Raw genomic sequence first — 19,885 nt, forward strand, 5'->3', positions numbered from 1 at the left:
CGTACAATTCTACCACCTTGAGCCCCTTTTATACAATTGTGACCGATTAAAAAGGTTACTAGCGCTGTCATTCGGAGAAGACGTCCTCAAAATTTGGGAAAACCAAAGTTAAACAAGTCATTAACCAGTGATGGATGGGTATTGTGTTTGGCGTTTGGTAGCTTGGTTTGGTATGATTTTCCCAGCCCGCCTACACCCACTTTTTCGCAACCGAAATGTCTCGCCCAACGAAAGGTGCGAAAGGTAATAATTTTTCCATCTGACGATGAACAACCTACGATGATTGACAGATGGGCGTTTTTTGGCGGTCAAATGTCATCTCAATGGAAACAGTTGCATCAGAAATGAGTCAACAATGTTACAATAAAAATGTTTTCGAAATGTGGTCGTTTTTTTTTTATTAAAAATATTTCTCAACAATTTCATTTTTTTTTTTGCAACGTATTGTAGATGACTGATAAAATGTTGCTTCATAAATTATGCGAGAAATGACCAGAAAAGAACTGACACTTGAAAAATACATACAACACAATAGTTACCGAATGTATCGTAAACTGGGGTATCTTTGCTCTCTTTTTTCCACGATTTTTAACACTTACTATGGGAAAGAGTATAATCTTGAACGCACATCTTAAATAGCTTCTATTGGTGTTTTAGCACTATTTTTGCCATTACGCTCATATTGTGTTGAATAAATTTAGTAGTAAACAAAAATATGAGAATAATTATTGCGGGAAAACATGTGAAATTGTCTTATACTAAAGTTGGCAGGATTTTTCCCGGACCGGGCAAATCCGGGCTATTTTTTCAAATAAACTCGCAAAAAAGCCGGCCATTTCATGATTTCAATTTTCAACATAAAAATTCCGGGAAAACTTGGTCAAAACCCGGGATAACTAAACAAAAGTCAAGAAGAAACCACTTAAACAAATTTTCTAACGAAAAACATCAGCAGTTTTTAAAATCATATTTTTTATTCCAAAAAACCGGTCTTGATTATTTTGATAAAATTTACTCGAAAAATTTCGATTTTGGACGCAAGAATTATACCTCGGTTTGGGTTTTCGGTCTGATTTCCGGGAAAAATCCTTTCATTTTTCAACACAATCCGGGACCGGACTTTTTCTATCTTTCCTATTTTCCTACGTTCACTGTTGAAAGAGTTAGGTAAATCGATCTTATTTTTAATTATATAACAAATTAATCATAACAAGCACTTACAAGTTGTATGATACAACATATGGGGAATATGATTTAGACACGTTTTCGTGGAGCGAAAAAAAGAGATTTTTTCAAAATTAAAGGAGATTTAACCCTCAGAGAGGTCTTTATTTTTGTTAAAGATCCATCAAGGTATCTTGACTAATTTTCGTCAATATTGCCTTTTTATTTTACAGTTTTTTTAAGTCTTAGAGAACGAGGATTCTAAAAGTTTGCTTACAACCCTATAGACCGGTGGTCGGTAACCTGCGGCTCTCGAGACGCATGCGGCTTTTTGGATGAGAAGTTGTAGCTCTTTAACGTCAATTGCAGATGTTGTATATTTGAGTTATTTCAAATTTATACCTAATTAAAATTGAGCTAAACCAACAAATAAACCTTACCATGTGGAAAACCTGATACAAATTGCCTTTTTTTGTCAGAAAATTTTATGTACGGATATCAAATCGATCATTAACTTTGACGAGAAGCAAGTTTTTTGTATCTTAATTAAATAACAAGTATGACTATCAAATTTATGTTTGAAAACAAACATTAAGACAAGAGAAAAAAAAAGTTCAATCAGAAATCAGAAATGAAAAATAGTTTTTCAAATTGAAAAAAGACTCTTATGGAACTATTCTAAGATTCTCTTTAGAGTCTTTTGAGATTCGTTTGAGACTCTTTTGAGACCCAATCATAATTATTTCAAGTTTGGTTCGATACTCTTTGTGGACTGTTTTCAAAACGCTCTTTCAGGACTCTTGAGACTCTTTTGAACATTTTTTCAAACTCATTGAGGGTTTCTTAGGAATCGTGAGATTGGTGTAAGACTGTTTTTAAATTGATCTTAAACTTTTTCAGGACTTGTTGAGACTCTCTGAGGGAATTTCGAGGCGCTCTAAAGCCCTCTTTGAGACTCTTTTGAGTTTCTTTTAACTATATTTGACACTTTGGAGCTTGTTATAAGCTATTTTCAGACTCTTTTTAGACTCTAAAGAACAATTTAAAACTCTCTTAAATTTTCCATAGATTGGTTCGAGATTTTTATGATTGTTGTGAGACTGTTTCAAAACTCTTCTGAATTTTTTTTTACAATTCTCTAAGAACTTTGGAGACACTTTATTTCTATAGAAGTCACTTTTAGGAAGTTCTGAGACTCTTTTAAGATTTTTTAAGACTGTTTTTGGACATTCCCAGAGAAGATTGAAACTCATTTGAGCCCATTCTTTGGAGATTTCTTCGACTGTTTCTTAAATCTTTTAAATCATGTTGTTTTTTCACTAACTTCACACCTTTAGAGACATAAATTAAGACTCTTTCGAAACTCTATCAAGACTGTTTTGTGTCTATTGTGAGGCTCTATCAATACTCCTCAGAAAATTCAAAGATTTTTTTGTAGCAATGAAAATGTGAAGAGTTTTAGGATCAAAAAACCAAAGTTAAGATTTTCAGTTCATAGGCAAAAAAAAGGTATATACTAATATTTTTTGTTTCTTTTTATATCAGTTTCCAAATTTTACGAAGGAAAGTTCTTCACATAAAATAATTACATAAAAGTATTGTAATATGTATTTTATTGTAGGAATTCATCCACATTTTTTTTCAAAATATGTTTCACTAATTATTTTGGTTTCAGAGTCGAAATCTCATAAAATTTACAAAACATTTCTGAAAACCTTATAATGAAGATTTTAATTTTTTAAGCAATCATGTGGATAACCACAGTATGTTATGATTCATGCTTCTAAATATATAAAAAAAAGTAGTTTCAATATGCTCCTGAATTTCTTAAAATTTTCATTTTAAAATGGATTAGGACACATAACACAGAAAGAAAACTTATGTCAATTGTCATTTTAGGCATGCTGATTTTTTATTTTGAAGCTTCAGTTTGAAAGACAGAATAATATTTTCCAGTAATACAGAAAAATAATTCAAAATTTTTAAAAATGTCTTTTGAATAAACCCATGGTTTTCAAAAACTAGAGCTGCTGGAGACAAATTATGAAAACCTTGTGTTTTTTATGATTTATCTTCGGAATCGGGAATAGAAAAATTTAGTAGACATTGCAGTGCAACTAACAAATATTGAAATTTTGAAAAATTGTAGCTTTGGTCTCTTCTGACTTAAAAGGTTTGCCGACCACTGCTATAGACCATAGCATAAAAGCTAAAATTTCAATTTTCTAGACAAAATGGATCTTTAGAGCATCGTAAGTCAATAATTGGATAAAAAAAAAAGTATGGGGTAAATAGGCTTTCCAGATTTTTTTTACGTATCCGGTCTGGGCAAATTCGAGCATTTTTTTCAAATTCTGGCAAAAACCGCGCCAGGTTTTAAAAATTTAAACTAAAAAAACCGGACAATATTCGGGCAAATCCAACCAAAATCCAGATATTCTTCATAAATATTCGAGAGAAAAGTTGAAAGATAAATACATTAAAAATTGTTATTGTTAATGCACAAAAGTGGCGTTCAAATCTATTTTTTTTTGTTAAGAAAACGTTTGCGAGTTTATTTCGTTGAAACAAGCTGAAAAAAACCTGTTATTTAACCAAAAAATCATTAGTCATGTGAACTCAATCTGAATTTTTGTTTTCGAATTTGCAAATATTATGTTTAAATCCGGGCAAAATCCAGACATTTTTTACTCCATATCCGGGTAGCCGGGACGGACCGAGCTTTCAAAGTTATTTTTATCTGAAAATCCGTGCAAGCCCGGATAAAACCGGGCATTCTGGAATGTTTAGGAGAAATACAAGTTATACCGTGTTCAGCAATGGTCACAAACCATTTAAAATAAAAATATGTGCTTTTAAACTGTAGGGATTTATTAAACCCATGGTTTGGCATACTGTTTCTATGAAAATTAAGAGTTAAGCATTGCTCTGGAAGTATGGCTTTATTAAGTGCCTATCATTCTCTTACTTACTAAGGCCGAAACAAATTTCAAATTCTTCTTTTGTCACTTGGAGTTGGAACATCGCGAGGGGGGGGGGGGGGGGGGGGACAATAAAAAATAATGCGGAAAACAAATAAATTCATAGGCAAAAAAAAGGTATATACAAATATTTTTATTACATAAAAGTATTGTAATATGTATTTTATTGTAGGAATTCATCCACATTTTTTTTTTTTTTCAAAATATGTTTCACTAATTATTTTGGTTTTTTTTTTTTTTTTTTTTTTTTTTTTTTTTTTTTTTTTTTTTTTTTTTTTTTTTTTTTTTATTGAAAATATAACAAATTAATACAAATAATTAAACCTACAGTTGTGTTTAGCCACCGTTGTGTTCTACATTTCATTGTTACTGTTTTCTAAATTACATAGCTAGAAATCGATTTTTTTTACTATTATTTCACAAGATTACCATACAACAACAATTTAAATCATCTCAAGTTAACTCAATTCTACAACTGAGTTAAGTGAAAAAACAAACACTATTGCTTTCTTTGCTGCTTTGATTTAGATCTAGCACGCGTTAGCATACTCTGTGCCAACGAGATACTAGCCGAAGGTACTGTTTTCACTGTTCCCGAATCCGACTCCGAAGAAGTTTCGGATGCTGTTCTACCATCAGTTTTCATTTCCGTGCGTCCACGTTTTGTGCGGTCCGATGAAACCTTTGAAAAAGCTTGCTCTTTATCGCCTATCGCAACGTCCAGCTCCTCCACATCTTGTTCTGCAATTGTTTCCACATCTTCTCCCAAACTAGGAGCTTTTTCCTCGTCTCCAATCCGGTTCCCTCCATCACTGGTGCACTGTATCGAATCATTTTGGATTGCTTTTGTTGTAATATCCGATGTGTTCCGAGCGCACGATTCACCGGGGACTTCATTTTTCAACAAAGGCTTCGGCATGGTAATGCAAACGTTTTTTTCCTGAATCTTTTCTACTAACCGGCTAGAACCGGCAGCAACGTCACTATATCGCAAGATATTCAAGCGATTATTCACTGTCACGCGTTTCGGGCAGCCAGCCTTGATGTGCTCGGAACTACCACAAGCGAAGCATTTATTTAGTAAGCCATCGTAATAAACGCGTGCTTGGAAGTTACGCACATGTACCGTCGAGGGAATTTCATTTTTTATTTCCATGTGTATACCTCGAACTGCAGTCCATATAGGAAATCCGGTTTCAGATCCATATCTCTCGCGCACCATACGTTGGATAGTTCCAAATTTCGAAAAAACGTCTGATAATTCCTTGTCTTCTATCTCCGGTGGTAGATTGAAAACTCGCACATATCTCAATACACTACTTGCTGCAGAAAATGTAACTTTTGTAGAGGTATTATCGGCATAAACAAAGTCCATCGAAGATGGCAACCGTTGCAGCGTCTCCTCTAGCAGAGCCTCCGACTTGAACTTTAAGTAGACACAATGTTCCTTGGGCTCCTTGTACATCGCCAAGAGGTTCGCCGAAACCAAATTCATGTTATGTCTCAGAAACTGAAATATTCCGGAAATCGATGGCTCAGCATTTCCAGGCCCAAAAAAGATACGCAGCGTGTTGGTACGCGCTTCCTCCATTTTGGCTACCATTATCCCGCACGTTGATATCTACTATTGTTTGGAACAAAGGAGAAATTTTAACAGTAGCTAGGCTACACACGGCAAACAACGACGTCGCAGCAGTAAAAAGTCGACTACTCGGCTAGAAGTCCAAACACCAACTGTTTCAGAGTCGAAATCTCATAAAATTTACAAAACATTTCTAAGAACCTTATAATGAAGATTTTAATTTTTTAAGCAATCATGTGGATAACCATTTCAAATTCTTCTTTTGTCACTTGGAGTTGGAACATCGCGAGGGGGGGGGGGGGACAATAAAAAATAATGCGGAAAACAAATAAATTGGAATAAATTGCACGGAAGCTTGTATGCAAGCAAATTGCGTACTATATCATTGCATAAAACCTATAAATCAAGTTTTTTTTTTATCGAAAAATTCAATAAAATTAAGAATACAAAATGTAAATTAACTTTCATCTTCCAAAATTTGGTTTTTGGTCTTGTAATCTTTCGAATATTTGAATTTTTATTTGAAATTTACTTAAAATACTTCAAACTTTATTAATTCCCCCCCTTGGGGATTTTGGAAATTTCGAAGGGGGGGTGACAAAAGAAGTAATTGATATTTGTTCCAGCCTTATTGGAAAAAAATATTTTTGTTATAATTTGTTTATACATACTGAAAAAATTTGAAAATGCCTGAAAAAACTTTTTTTACATTTTGCTTAAACCAAAGTTAAATAACTCAAAAAATACATTTCCTCATTTTGTTAAGGTTACAAGAATATTGTTTTTTGGCACATTTGTTTAAACATTAGATCTTTGTGAGATATTTAACCCTTTAATGCATAGTGTTGATTTAAAACAACACTAATCAAAATCCAAATATCTCGAAAACGCATGGATATTTTTGAATGGTGTATTCACAAAAAATATTCTAGAGATTAAAAGAAATTAGTCCATGGTATTTTTATAACGTTTTTTAAATATATGTGTGAGATATCTAACAAAATATGCGGAAAAATTGCAAAAATCAAATTTATTTATTTTTTTGAAAAAAGTAGTTTTTTGAAAATCGCCCTTATTTCTTCAGATTCGCAAATTCTAACAAATTTTTCAAACTCAATCAATCACAAACACCTTCCTGCACCCAATTAACAAGGTTTAGATGAAATTAACAAAACCGTATTGAAATTAATTAAGAATTTCAAAAAATATTTTTCAACTTTTATGCGCCATAACTTTTATTATACTCAAAATAACGACTTCAAACCTGTTGAGTTTTGATTTTCAAATTAAAATGTTATTATTTAACTGAATCAATAACTGCAATACTCATTTAAAAAAAGTCATGCATTAAAGGGTTAAGTTACGAGAAATGGCAGAGGAATTAAATAACATCAAGCCCCCTTTATTTTCCCCAAAGCTGGAAGTTACACTTTCACGCTAGACGAACCGTTTCCTTCTAATTGCTTCCATTTCATCCAGATATTTTTTTTTTTTTCGATTATAGTCGCTTTACCATCATTATGGCATTCGCGACTTTATCAACGTTGCAGTTGGCGGATCGTTATTGAAGAACTTATCCGGTACAACTGTGTTCGATGTTTACTCTTGGGCTCGAACTCGCGGACATCGGCTCAGGAGGCAACAGACTTGCCAACTGAGCTATATTACAAGCCCCTGTCATCCAGATATGTGAGTGTTTGATTTTAGGCCTAAAAAACAAATATTTTAAAAAACTTGAAATTTTAAGTTTGACAGTAGAAAAAAATCAATCTAGGAAATTCGTTGTTGATCATTTCACCAAAGCATTTCAAGACTCTGAAATCTATTTATGAACATTATTGTACGAGAAAAAAAAACAATCGAAAAACATTATACGATTGGATTCATATTGAATTAAATCGGAATTATACGATTGGATTCGGCAGTGTTGCCAGATTCGTTTTGTGATAAAAGATTTTTTTTGGAACTTTATAACATTTTTTTTTCTTTACCGATTGCTTTGCGATCTTCAACAAATTCCAATAAGCTCTTGTATTGAAATATCTTTTACATCACAGGAAAAATAAATATAGGTACAAAAAAAACAGTATAGTGGCTTTCTCCGAATCAAGCTTTTCCGTTTTTCATACAAAATTGCAAATCAAAACCTGCGTACCTTAATCGCTTTAAAAAAAAATCTGAAAAATCAAACTTTGCTTTGGATCAAAAACGAAACTTGGAACACTTGATTTTGGTTTTTATGCTGTACTTTAGTCTTTCAACCGAATTCGTTCGATTTTTTTTTATTGTCGATTCTTCTCATACAGACTTGGTAAACAAGAACCAAAAGTTCAAATATTCGATAAAAGGTACTTATCTTAAGTAAAATTTTTCCAGAAAGTCAGATTTACCTCCGAATTTAAACGTAGTCGTCTGAGTAGAGGATTATTTGACCATATTTAGCCAGTTTGAAATTCGAAAAAGTTATTATATTTGACGCATCCTAATGTTGGGTTGGATTTGCAAATAATATATGAATTTTTAAGATTCTTGGTAGTTTTTTTTAAAAGATACAGGGCACTATCGATTTTGGCAACACGCCCAAACACTTTGTGTTGCCAAAATCGAACGTTTTTCCATCATTTTTTTTCTTGTTAACGTAAACCGGGGTAACATTGGAATTTTTCCTCATAATCAACCTATAATTTTGTTTAATATAATGAAAACTTTTTTTTTTAATGCCTTTATTATAGAGATTTTCAGCTTTCAGCTGGTTCATCTCTTTTATGAAAAATTTGGTTTGTTTTTGAAAATTTCAGATGTAAGTAAAAATGTAATTTTAAAATTTTGAAATATACATTTTTTTCGAAATCTCACATACAAACGCCCTTCCTGATGAAATCAAAGCGTTTAGAAGCAGCAGGTTGATTTATGTGAGAGTGCAACTTTTTTTCCATAGTAAATATATAGTTTTGGTGTAGTTTTTGTTGTATTTTGAGGTAAATTTTAGATATTTAAAAAATAGGGACATTTTCCAAGAGTAAGCCAGTCTAGGACAGAAACACTATCAACTGGTAAAGTTTGAAGGAAAAAATTAAAGGGAATGGGCCTAGGGAATTTAATGAAAGCAACATTTCATTTGTTTGTGTTAAAATTTTATAAATAATCTTAAAAAATTTAGTCCCTTTAATTTATGCAGCATCATTGTCCATTTTTAGATTTCAATTGTTGTTCGGCCTTAACACATTAAGGACCGCGATGATGCTTTTTTTGGACCGCGAAAAAATTTAAACCAAGAAACACCGAAATTAAGCATTCTATATCTCAGAATTCACTGGAACAAAAGTTACAAATTTAGTATCCTTGAGCCAGTGTTGTGTTCAATTTTGTAGAATTTCATGATCAATTTTATATCATTTGAGTTGATTTCGAACTGCCTTAGAAGTAGATAAACTAGCATTTGTAAATACTATGAGGTATTTTGTATCCTTTATGATCCAAAAAACTTACCCCAAAGCATCAAATTCTAAACAGAAACGAAATCGATTTTAAAATCAAATTTAAAGTAGTCTAATAAATTTCTGCAACCATGTTTTACGTTCATAGGAGTCCAGTACTGGTTTTAAAAATATGAAACCCACCACATTCCCCTTACCAGAAAAAATAATCGAAAAATATTTAATAAAAAAGGGATCAATATTACCCCGGATTACGGTGCTTAAAAATAAACCATTGTAATTTTTATAAGCGTTGTTGTTCGTCAATTCTTGACCATTTAAGATTTTTTTTTGCTTTTTTTTTGTTTTAGGCACATTCAGAACTTCTTGTTTTTACAATTTTTAATGTTAGTTATTTTACATCTTTTCTTAGCTATTTTTTGATTTTTTAAATTTTTTGTTTAAATTTGTTTTTGAATTTTATGACATTTTCATGATTTTTGGAACTTTTGAGTACTTCATAATATTACTTTGAATTTTATCTTTAAAATTTGGTGTTGTGCTAAAATCGAGCGCAAAACCAATGACAAATCGAATTATAAATAGAATTGATTATTAAGGTTCGCCATGATTTGGGGTTGATGTTGAAAATTGACAGAAATAATAAAAACAGAAAACAAGAATGAACTAGTTTATTTGGCTTAATAGGGATCCTTTTGGAATGTTTGAGATGTTTTTGGATGCATATTTTCCGGTTCTTAGTTGATGCATTTTAACTGTCTCTAGATAGTACATATTCAAAACCTGGCATAGTAAATGTTTTGCCTTATTTACTTGGTCGAAGATGGGTTTCAATACTCCCTTCCTGCGAATAAAGGAAAATGTTGACCTGTAAAATCAAACTTAGCTTCAAAATATCCAAATCATTCCTGAAAACAGATAAAGCTCATTTTCTCATGCGGTCTACTTATCATTTATCTAAATTTCTGTTTGGACAGCTTTTGAGAAAAAAACAAACTCATCAAAATTTTAGCAATAAAAATAAATTAAATCAGCATCAATAATGAGGCAAATTTTATCCACTAGTTCAACCCAGCAGAATTTTTCTAACTGAAACTGCAATTGCGCCGATCGCGCCCAACTAATGCCCGCGAATTACATTTTCATTTAGATGATGACCAAAGTTTATGGACCTCACCCTCGTCTACCTTACTATGTAGGCAGCATCAACGAGTTGGCCAACTTCCTTCAGCATAATAAACCACTAACTTGGAAACCGACAGCCGAGAGCAACAACACCTCAAAAGAAACCGCCAAATTGTGCTAGGCTAGAATAGTCGAAAAAATTAATGAAAATTTTACGATATCATTCCTTCTAACCCTCCTTCGACTGACACTTCGCGACCGACCTACCACTTTATGATTACCAAAAAAAAAAAAAAATGATAGCAATAATAACAACAATAATAATTATAACTGTAGCACATTGTCAAAGCGCTTAAAAGTACATCAACTCAAAAGTGAGCTTTCCAAACGTCATAATAAAAATATGACTGCCGCCAACTGGTCAAAACTAGAGAGAGAAGAAAAAATCTTCCCACGCAATGACCGATTATCGTCCGCTCGCTTCATTTTTTCTACTTTTAATTTAAGTTGGGTGCCGTGCTTAACACTTTTGAGGAATGTTTATAAAGGTGTTTAGTTTGATGGATTTCTATCACGATCACGAACTGCCTCGCTCAGTTCAACTGAGACAGAAAAAAAAACGGTAGCAATGCTGTCGATTTTTGTTTTCGACATTATTTCTGTTTTCTGTTCAGTAGTTTTGTTTTTGTTTATGCCTAGTGGGGGAGTTCTGCAATTGTGCAGTGTTTAAAATCCCATCATTTTGGACATGCCACTTGTGCAATGTTAGATTTTAATTCGCCGCCCGCTCTCGTTTGACTGACGAATTTTTCAATGAGCAAATGAGCTACAGATTTCGAGCATTGTGGCCTCGCGAAGTCCGATGTTATCTTAAAAACTTTTTATCACGAACAGGTGGAAAGCTTTGGGATTGACTAGAGACATCCCTTTTTCACTAGGTATTTTTGGCTCCTCCAATTCGGTGTAGATTAATACGCCTTTTTGTCTCACCAATTGTGATGGTGGTTTTGTTTTGTTTCCCATGCGCAGCCCAGTTAAAAAAAAAACATTTTTTCGGAGTCAATTATGCATTCACTACAACGCTAATGGTTTCATTATATTCAAATTGATTAAAATTTTTGAAGACAACTGATGGGGCGGGTCGCTTATCTGTTTCTATCAGCAACCACGAGATCATAATGTAACTTCCCAAGTGGTCAGCAGTCGCGCGACAAGACAGTGACATCTTGAACCCTGGCGGCAGGTAATTGAAAATTTTATAATTTATCTTTCAGGCTAGTTTGGCTTGTGGCTCCGACTACTCCAAAACTGTCATCAGCACCTCGGGCGGCCAGCTCAAGAAAACGGGCGGACGTTTTCAACGAGCGATTAATTTATGGACGAATTCATGGCGGTATTGTTGTATTGTGCAAAGACTTGGAGAAATTTTGCTCGAACGGAAACTAACAAGGCTCTGGCATTGCGAAACATCGCACTGAAGAATCTAAATGACCTTTAAGGAAAAAATGAGACTAATCTTAACATTTCCATGTAGGGGAGAGTGGGGTATCATGGGTCACTTTTTTTCTTTGCTTCATAACCTCTTTATTATAAAAGTTAAAAAGAAAAAAGCAATAAATTGAAAGGTTTTCTACATTTTTAAGGTATCATTAGGCTTTTTTTCATCTTTTTAAATAAATTTATTTCCCGAGTTCTGACTGTTTTAAAAAAAGTATTTTTTTTTTTTGGATTTTGAGAAACTGTGGGAGAAACGTGGGCCACCTAATCCAAATTGACTAAATAACGTGCAAAGTTTATGAGTTGACCCAAAACTGAAACGGATGCAATTTTTCGGGTGCTTGTTTAATTATGCAAGAACATTTTTCTAGGCAAGTTAAATAAAAGAAGCATATGATACGTACAAAGGTCATCAACATATAGAAAAACATGCTTACGCAAAGTGACGACGATGACAATTGGATTGAGATTTTTATCACATCATACAGCTGAGATATTTAGAGTGGCCCACGTTACCCCACTTTGCCCAAGATATTTACCAGATTTTTCAATAGTTATCATAATTTTTCTACTCAAAATTGGTGCCAAAATTGCATCCAAATGACGTGCACTGTAAACTGATATCGGCGAAACCACATTTTTAATAAATTTTGAATCCCATTTAATATTTTTTTTACATCATCCACTTAAGGAGCGTATTCGAAAAAAAATCAACACTTTGTTTCGTGAATAACTTTTGAATACATGGATGGAATTTGATGATATTTTCAGTGAAGCTACCTAGTGCACAAAATTTGGTGTCAATCTGTCAAGTCGTTCTTGAGATAGCACCAGATTCAAGTTCATTGACAAAATGTTTTGGGCAGGATCGAGAAAAATCCAGAAAAGTTCCAGTGGAAGACCCAAAACAGCTGGAAATCAACTATTCGACCAAAGTTCACATGGTTAATCATTTGAGAAGACTTAGAGGACCCAATAGTGAGCTAAAATTTGAATAACAGTGAAGATGATTGATTCGATGAAGTGAGAGGAATGTGAGAGGTTTTTTCAAGCTCAATCCGAAAATATGAATGAGGAAGTGATAATAAAGTCATTTTTCCTGATTGGTTCGTCTAGCTGGCTTATAAATAGGCTTGACTTCGTTTCTACAAAGTAGAAAAGCTGCCCACCGCTAAAATAAACAAAATACGGTGATAAAATCATGCGCAAAATATTTGGACTGCTTGTGGAGAGATATTTTGAATAATTTCGTAATGGACAGTAAAACGAACTCTTCAGCGGTCACCTGGCAGGTTTCCAACCAGAAACTTTTCGTTGACAAGTCTCGCCTGTATTATCCGGATGTAAACAAGGATAAAAAATTGAAAAAAATAATGTCTAGTACTTGACGAGGCTAACGATCTGTGGAAACTCCAATTTAGGTACCAACATACATGTTAGTAGGACATATCAAGAAAAAAGTTTATTTCTAGAGTTTGTTTTGATTAGGTCGTATGAGCCACTTGACTAGTTTTGAGAAAATCGCTATGGAAGTTCTGAATCACATTTTAAATTCCCGTTTTATGAATTCTGCTCAAATTCGTTCGGAAATTTGAAAGTTGAAGTTAGAATTACAGGAGAACATTCATATGTACTGGAAAAGAGTGTCAGTTCAGTGCTTACATGTGAAGTTGTACTTTCGTCCTATTGCATTTCTTGTTTGGTGCCAACGACATTTTGCCGATCGACAATTTTCATTCCCGAAACAGATTCCATTCGCCTATTACTTTGCTATGTCCTAATTCAAAATTGATTGTAAGAGCATTAGAAACTATAATCCACACAATTAAGACACGAAAATTGCCGCCAAAGGGAATCCGGAATTGTTGCTTCACAGGATTGTCTATTTGGGGATTCACTAGGAAATTTTAGGCCCCTACCTGTAACACCGATGGCCGTTCGAAGAATGCAAAAGTTATCCATTGCTTCAAATTGCTTTGGTTGTATCTGGAATGGAAACAGAACAATGGCTTTTTGCACTTTCAAAAGTTAAGTTTTGTATACTTACCCAACAATAAATTAAGCCATCCCTTCCGATAAGATACGACTGAAATCACTCCTGCAGGCAGTTTTCTATGATTTTTTGTATTTAACCGTAAAGTTCCATCAATTGCTTAAGCTATTTTCGCGACGATGCACGAACGACGCAAACACCAATTCGACGAATTGTTATCTAGCGTCCTTTTGCAAGCACGGCAAAAAACGGCCATGCAAAAAGTCGCAAAAACCAATTTGCACTCGAAAATAAAAAAAGTTCGGATACGTCTTAAATTCAAATCATTTTGTAAAAGCTATTCATTGATCAAACGTAACCATATTTTTATCAAACACAGAACGCATGATTCTCAATCGTTTGCAGCCAATAACTCAGTTTTGTTTATATTGGTTCATACGATTTAATCAAAACAAGCTCTAGATTTATTGGTCAATCAGGTTCAATACCACTCCACTAAGGCCCTCTAACTTGCGGCTTCGATTTTGGATCCGAATTTTCCCAATTCTTCGATGAGGTACATTTTTAAGGATTCTAATTTTTTCCTTAGTTTTCCTAAAACACACTGCACAGTGGTCCAGAACGGGAATTTAGCAAGACAAAATTAATAACGCAGAAACTATGAGATGTAGACAAACGGTGTCTTCAGCAAAAATGCTCATCAAATATTGCGCTTTAATAATGCAGTATCAAAAATAAGGACGTGTCTTATTTTCCATGGGGGGCAAACTTTTTTAATTAAAAAGATAGAGACATCAAATTCATATGATGATTAGAAATCGCGCTATGATTTTATCAATGTTGAAATGTTAGAGTGTGCCTAAAAAATTAGTTTTTAAGCTCTAACTCTTTAAAATGAATTTATACGTAAGCGATGTCTTCTAAGCTAAGGTTGGCAGATTGCTCAGTTTTTTTCCGGGTTTGCCAGGATACACAAAATACAAAACAAATTGTGTGTAAAAATAATCATAAAAGGTCCTTAGGAAGCCTAAAATACGATTTAAAATCTGCTTATAAGTTTATAGAAACAAATTGTTTTCAAGTTTTTTTTTCTTGATATTTGTTGTTTGACCAAATTTGCCCAGATTTTTGGTCGACAATTTCGAAATCGAATGCCCGGATTATGCCAGGTTTTTAGATGAAATTGCCCTGATTTGTCATGCTCGGATGTGTGCTAAAAATATTCTGACAACCTTATTCTTCTAAGCACTTTTCTTAAATCAAATTGTGCGCCTTTTTGTCTTAGAAAGCAAAAGGGAGTCCTCTCATTTATCTTGAAAAAGTCGCATTTTTATCGTACAGTTAATAGCTAAACAAGCAATTTAGACCCATTTATTATCATTTTGATCAAATTTATTCAAATATTATTAAATTAAATTTCAAAAATGTTAATTTTCCCTTGAATTTCATCAGTGTAAACTAAGGTTCCCAGGATGTACCCGGGCCAGAAAATCCGGGCTATTTTCATCTAAAACCTGGCAAAATCCGGGCATTTGATTCCAAAATGTCGACCAAAAATCTGGGCAATATCCAGGAAAATTTGGTCCAAATCCAGGAATTACTCAACCCAAATCAAGGAAAATAACATGAAAAAAAACAATTTTTTTTCATCGGCAGTTTTAAATCGTTTCAAAAAACTTCTCATGGTTATTTTTATAAAATTTGTACAAAAAATTTCGTTTAAATGTACAACACAATTCGTTTTTTTTCTTGTTTTGGTAAATAAAGTGAATAAATCCTTGCAAAACCCGAGCATTTCTAACTAAAATCCGTTTCCCGGCCGGGTCGAACTTTTTTTTCAAATTTTGTGTTAAATATCCGGGCAAACCCGGATAAAACCGGGCAATCTGGCAACCTTAGTGTAAACTGAAAGTATTGCCTCAAATAAGTATGGGAGAGTGGGGTATCGTGGGCCATGGGGAAACGTGGGCCACTTTTATTATCTCAGATGTGTGCTGAGATAAAAATCTCAAACCAACTGTCATCATCGTCCCTTTGCATGAGCATATATTTCAGAGGAATTAAGGCTATTTGAGCCACCGCACGTATCTGAAAATGGAGTTATAGGTGTTTCCCACGTGTTCGGACTTGAACATTTTGAACCAAACGGGACTTATCTTGTGTGATTTATTTTTTCGAGACGTCTAATGAAGGCTATTTGAGCCACCGCACGCATCGGAAACTAGAGTCATGGCCGTTTTGCGCCCAACTTCCCAGCTTTTTTAATATAGTTCAGAAAAAGCTTGTTGGGACTGTTGACTTTTTTAGTTCACATTTTAGTTTATTGGTGTCTTCGGAGAAGTTTTTCAGTATATTCGGCACTATAATAAAAAATTATTATTTTTCTGACAAATCGCCTACAAGTGAGATCAAATTCCTAACTTCTTTATTCTAGGTTTTAGCTTTTTGATATCTTCGACAAACTTGTTCAAAATCAAATTTTCTATAACTTTGTTTCAAATGTCAAGTTTCTAAAATAATTACTCTCCGAGCTATAGGCTAAATAAGGAACTTAACTTCTCAAAATTAGTTTATCAATAATAACTTTTTTCAGTTAATTTTAAGCTTAATATTAAGTTGCACAAAGTTGTTTGTCTTAATAAAATGCACAACTTTGTTGAACATTTCAAGTTTGTTTAATGTGATTCTGCAGAGCTATTTTACAAATACCGGGCTAGAAATCGTTGTTTTTAATGCAAACAGGGAAAAGTAAAATTGATGTTTATCGCGTGGATACAAGTGGATACAGACGACTGTACCTGCATCTTGTAGACGCGGGCTGCCCGATGTTGCCCGGTATTTGTAAAATTAGGCGTGAAAAAGCACTATTTTCGGTTATCTTTTTAACATTGCTCTGCAGTATCACATTTAACAAACTTGAAATGTTCAACAAAGTTGTGCAGACAAACAACTTTGTGGAACATATTATTAAGCTTAAAATTAACTGGAAAAAGTAATTAGTAATAAACTGATTTTTAGAAGTTAAGTTTCTTATTAAGCCTATAGCTCGGAGAGTATTTATTCTAGAAACTTGACATTTGAGACAAAGTTATAGAAAATTTGATTTTAAACAAGTTTGTCGAAGAAATCAAAGAAATAAAGAAGTTAGGAATTTTATCTCACTTGTGGGGTGATTTATCAGAAAAATAATATTTTAGATTATAGAGCTGAATTTACTGAAAAACTTCTCCGAAGACACCAATAACCTAAAATGTGAACTAAAAAAGTTATAAGCACGTTTTTCGCATTTTTGACCACTGTGCACCGCACGCATTAGAAAATGCAGTAATGGCTGTTTTCACCTAAATTCCCCTATATTTTTTAAATATTTTGTTCGGATTTGAAATTTGTTTAACCAAAGAAGAGACTTTTCTTGTGTGTGTTTCTCCGAGGAATCAAGTGAACGCTGTTTGAGCCACCGCACGCTTCGTAAAATGGCTGATTTTACCCTCGATTCCCTCATATTTTTCAAATAATTATGAAAACACTAAGTTCGGACTTGAAAAATTTTAAACAAACAATACTTATTATGAGTGATTTTTTTCCGAGAAATTGAATGAAGCTTTTTTAAGCCACCACACCAATCGAAAAATGGAGTTTGGCTGTTTTTAGCCCTCAATACTACTACATTTTTAACTAGCTATGCCGTAACTCCATTTTCCGAAGCGTGCGGTGACTCAAATAGCCTCTATCCAATTTCTCGGAAAAATCACTACGGATAGGTCGCATTTGGTTTTAAACTTTCAAGTCCGAGCATGGATTTTTCTGAAATATTTTTGAAAACTGTGGAGGAATTGAGGGTAAAATAGCTATAACTCTATTTTCCGATGCGTGCGATGGCTCAAATAGCCTACATTCGATTCTTCGAAAAAAAAAAATCACTCAAAATAGGTCTCATTTGGTTAAAACAAATTCCAGTCCGAACAAGCATTTTCTGAATTAATTAGAAAATTTTGGGAAAATGAGGGAAGAATAGCCATGCCATAACTCCAGTTTCCGATGCGTGCTGCGTCTGAAATAGCGTTCATTCAATTCCTCGAAAAAAAATCAAACAAGATAAGTCTCATTTGGTTCAAAATTGTCGAGTCCGAAAAAGTTTTTTTTTTTCGATTTTTTTGAAAAATGTATTGGAATTGAAGGTAAAAACAGCCAAAGCTCCATTTCCAAAAGCGAGCGGTGTCTAAAATAGCATCCATTCGATTTCTTGAATAAAAAATCACCCAAAATAGGTCTAATGGTTCAAAATTTTTAAGTCTGAACTCATCAGGAAGTGTAGAGGAAACCTACACCTCAGTTACTGTTATCTTCAATGTGGTCTCTTAATGTTCATTAGAAAGCTGATTAGCATACTTGGAAGCGACCAAAACAGTTAAGATTTCAATTGAAGAGAACAAGTTACATATCTACATGTAAAATTCCTGCAGTGAAAGAATATCAAAGCTGCGATAATAATTCAGAAAAAAACCCTGATTTTGTTTGAAAATACTAGAATTATGATAAATATTTGTAATTTTTGAAGATGCAAAATTTTCAATCTCATGTAGAGGTTTCTTGATTATTTCATATTCATTTCAATGCCAATTTTAACTTTTTAAAATGGTAGAGAAAAAAATTTTGCAAATGAGAATTTTTTTCAACCAAACACGATTTGTATTGCAGGCCTATGTTTATTTTTCCTGTGTAGCTGAACCGTCTCGAAAATGAACCGATGAATCAAAACAATCCAACTTCGAGTGAACCCAACATGAACAGACCTTAAGATTTCCATCTTCTCTCCGGGAAAACCTCTTCTCTCTTCACAAGAGTAAAAACATAAGATCGGTATTCATGTTATAAAACCAATTTGCAATTGAGCCGAGCGCCAGATTTTCATTCACAACTTCCGCTCCCAAGACGAAGTCGGCAAAAGCAGCATTAATGCTTAGTTAGGCAGCTGTCTCTCGGACGAGAAAAAAAAAACCTACCTTCATCACGTTTATCTCAGTTCTTGAAGGGGTGCCCACAAAATGTGCTGCATCGCGTGGGAAGCACTCCAACTATTTACTCCACCAATGACTCAGTTTTTGAAGTTTGGAGCTATGCTGCTCGGCTTAGTCTGTCGGTGGTTCCTGATCGATTCAGGTGCCGCGCGCGCTCGCGATCTCTTCTTCTGCGATCGTTCGATTGCCGTCGGTTGTTTGGTGTTTTCGTATTAGGGATTGTATTGTTTTGCGTTTTCCTTCGGATCGGTGCCGGTTGCTTGTTTTCAGTGTTGTTACAGTGTTTTCCTATTATCATTTTTTTTTACTAAAGTCGTTACATTGTTTCTTTTAGGGATTAACATTTGTTTCTTCGGATGTTTTTGTCTTAAGTGCTTGCATCCCTACTTGTTGGGATGCCCACGGATGGTATGCAAACGCTCGATGACGATAATGGTTGAACCATTTTTCATGAGCTGATTGCGCTGATTTATGGACTGTGTTCGGCTTTTCTGATCGATTGATCGAGTCCAAGTGCTCACAAGTGACTGTGTGTTGTTCTATTTGTTTTGAAGATGAATATGACGATCACAATGTGAAACGATCGATTAAAAGTGTTGTTGGTACCTTTTTGGGTGCTGTGGTACATGGAGTGTGTTAAATGTGCAGTTTAACCTGGATCTGTGCTGCTAAACACAATTGTTCGAAATGGATTCTCTGGATAGTTTCGATCTGGTTGATACCAAGCTGTATCAAACCATCAGCAACATGGAATATTTCATAACCAGTTGAGTATCGTTTCAGACATTTAAATTAGTTCTAATACTAGTTTCTAAATTTCACAAACACAATTCACGGGTTTTTTCACACCTTTATTAAAACCAAATATTACAAGTTGTTACTAACATACTCACCTTCTCGATATACTTCGATAAAAAAGCTCAAATTTTTGGGATACGAATATTTATTGTTGAATTTGAAACGTTATCTACCAAACATGGTACTTCTAACCTGTGTTGCGTTAAACATCAAACTTTTTTAGGTTTTTAAAAATTCATCAAATGTAGTATACCTATACCTATAGCGAAATGAAAAAACAACTAAGGCTA

At 33.8% G+C, this 19,885-nt stretch overlaps 1 protein-coding gene across 5 annotated transcripts in view; it reads left to right on the plus strand.

Annotated features, from left to right (window-relative positions):
• LOC129744102 (trafficking kinesin-binding protein milt-like) overlaps positions 1 to 19,885 on the plus strand; it is a 341,216-nt gene that overhangs the window by 204,006 nt on the left and 117,325 nt on the right. The window contains exon 1 of one of the 5 annotated variants that reach the window (XM_055736477.1): positions 19,279 to 19,563. The exons of the other annotated variants lie outside the window; for them this stretch is intronic. Within the exon in view, the coding sequence (XP_055592452.1) occupies positions 19,485 to 19,563 (79 nt within the window). The 5' untranslated portion in view covers positions 19,279 to 19,484. Of the gene's footprint in view, positions 1 to 19,278; positions 19,564 to 19,885 lie in introns of those variants that run through there. 5 annotated transcript variants of the gene reach the window in all.

Source organism: Uranotaenia lowii, chromosome 2, assembly GCF_029784155.1.
Source record: "Uranotaenia lowii strain MFRU-FL chromosome 2, ASM2978415v1, whole genome shotgun sequence".
NCBI lineage: Eukaryota > Metazoa > Arthropoda > Insecta > Diptera > Culicidae > Uranotaenia > Uranotaenia lowii.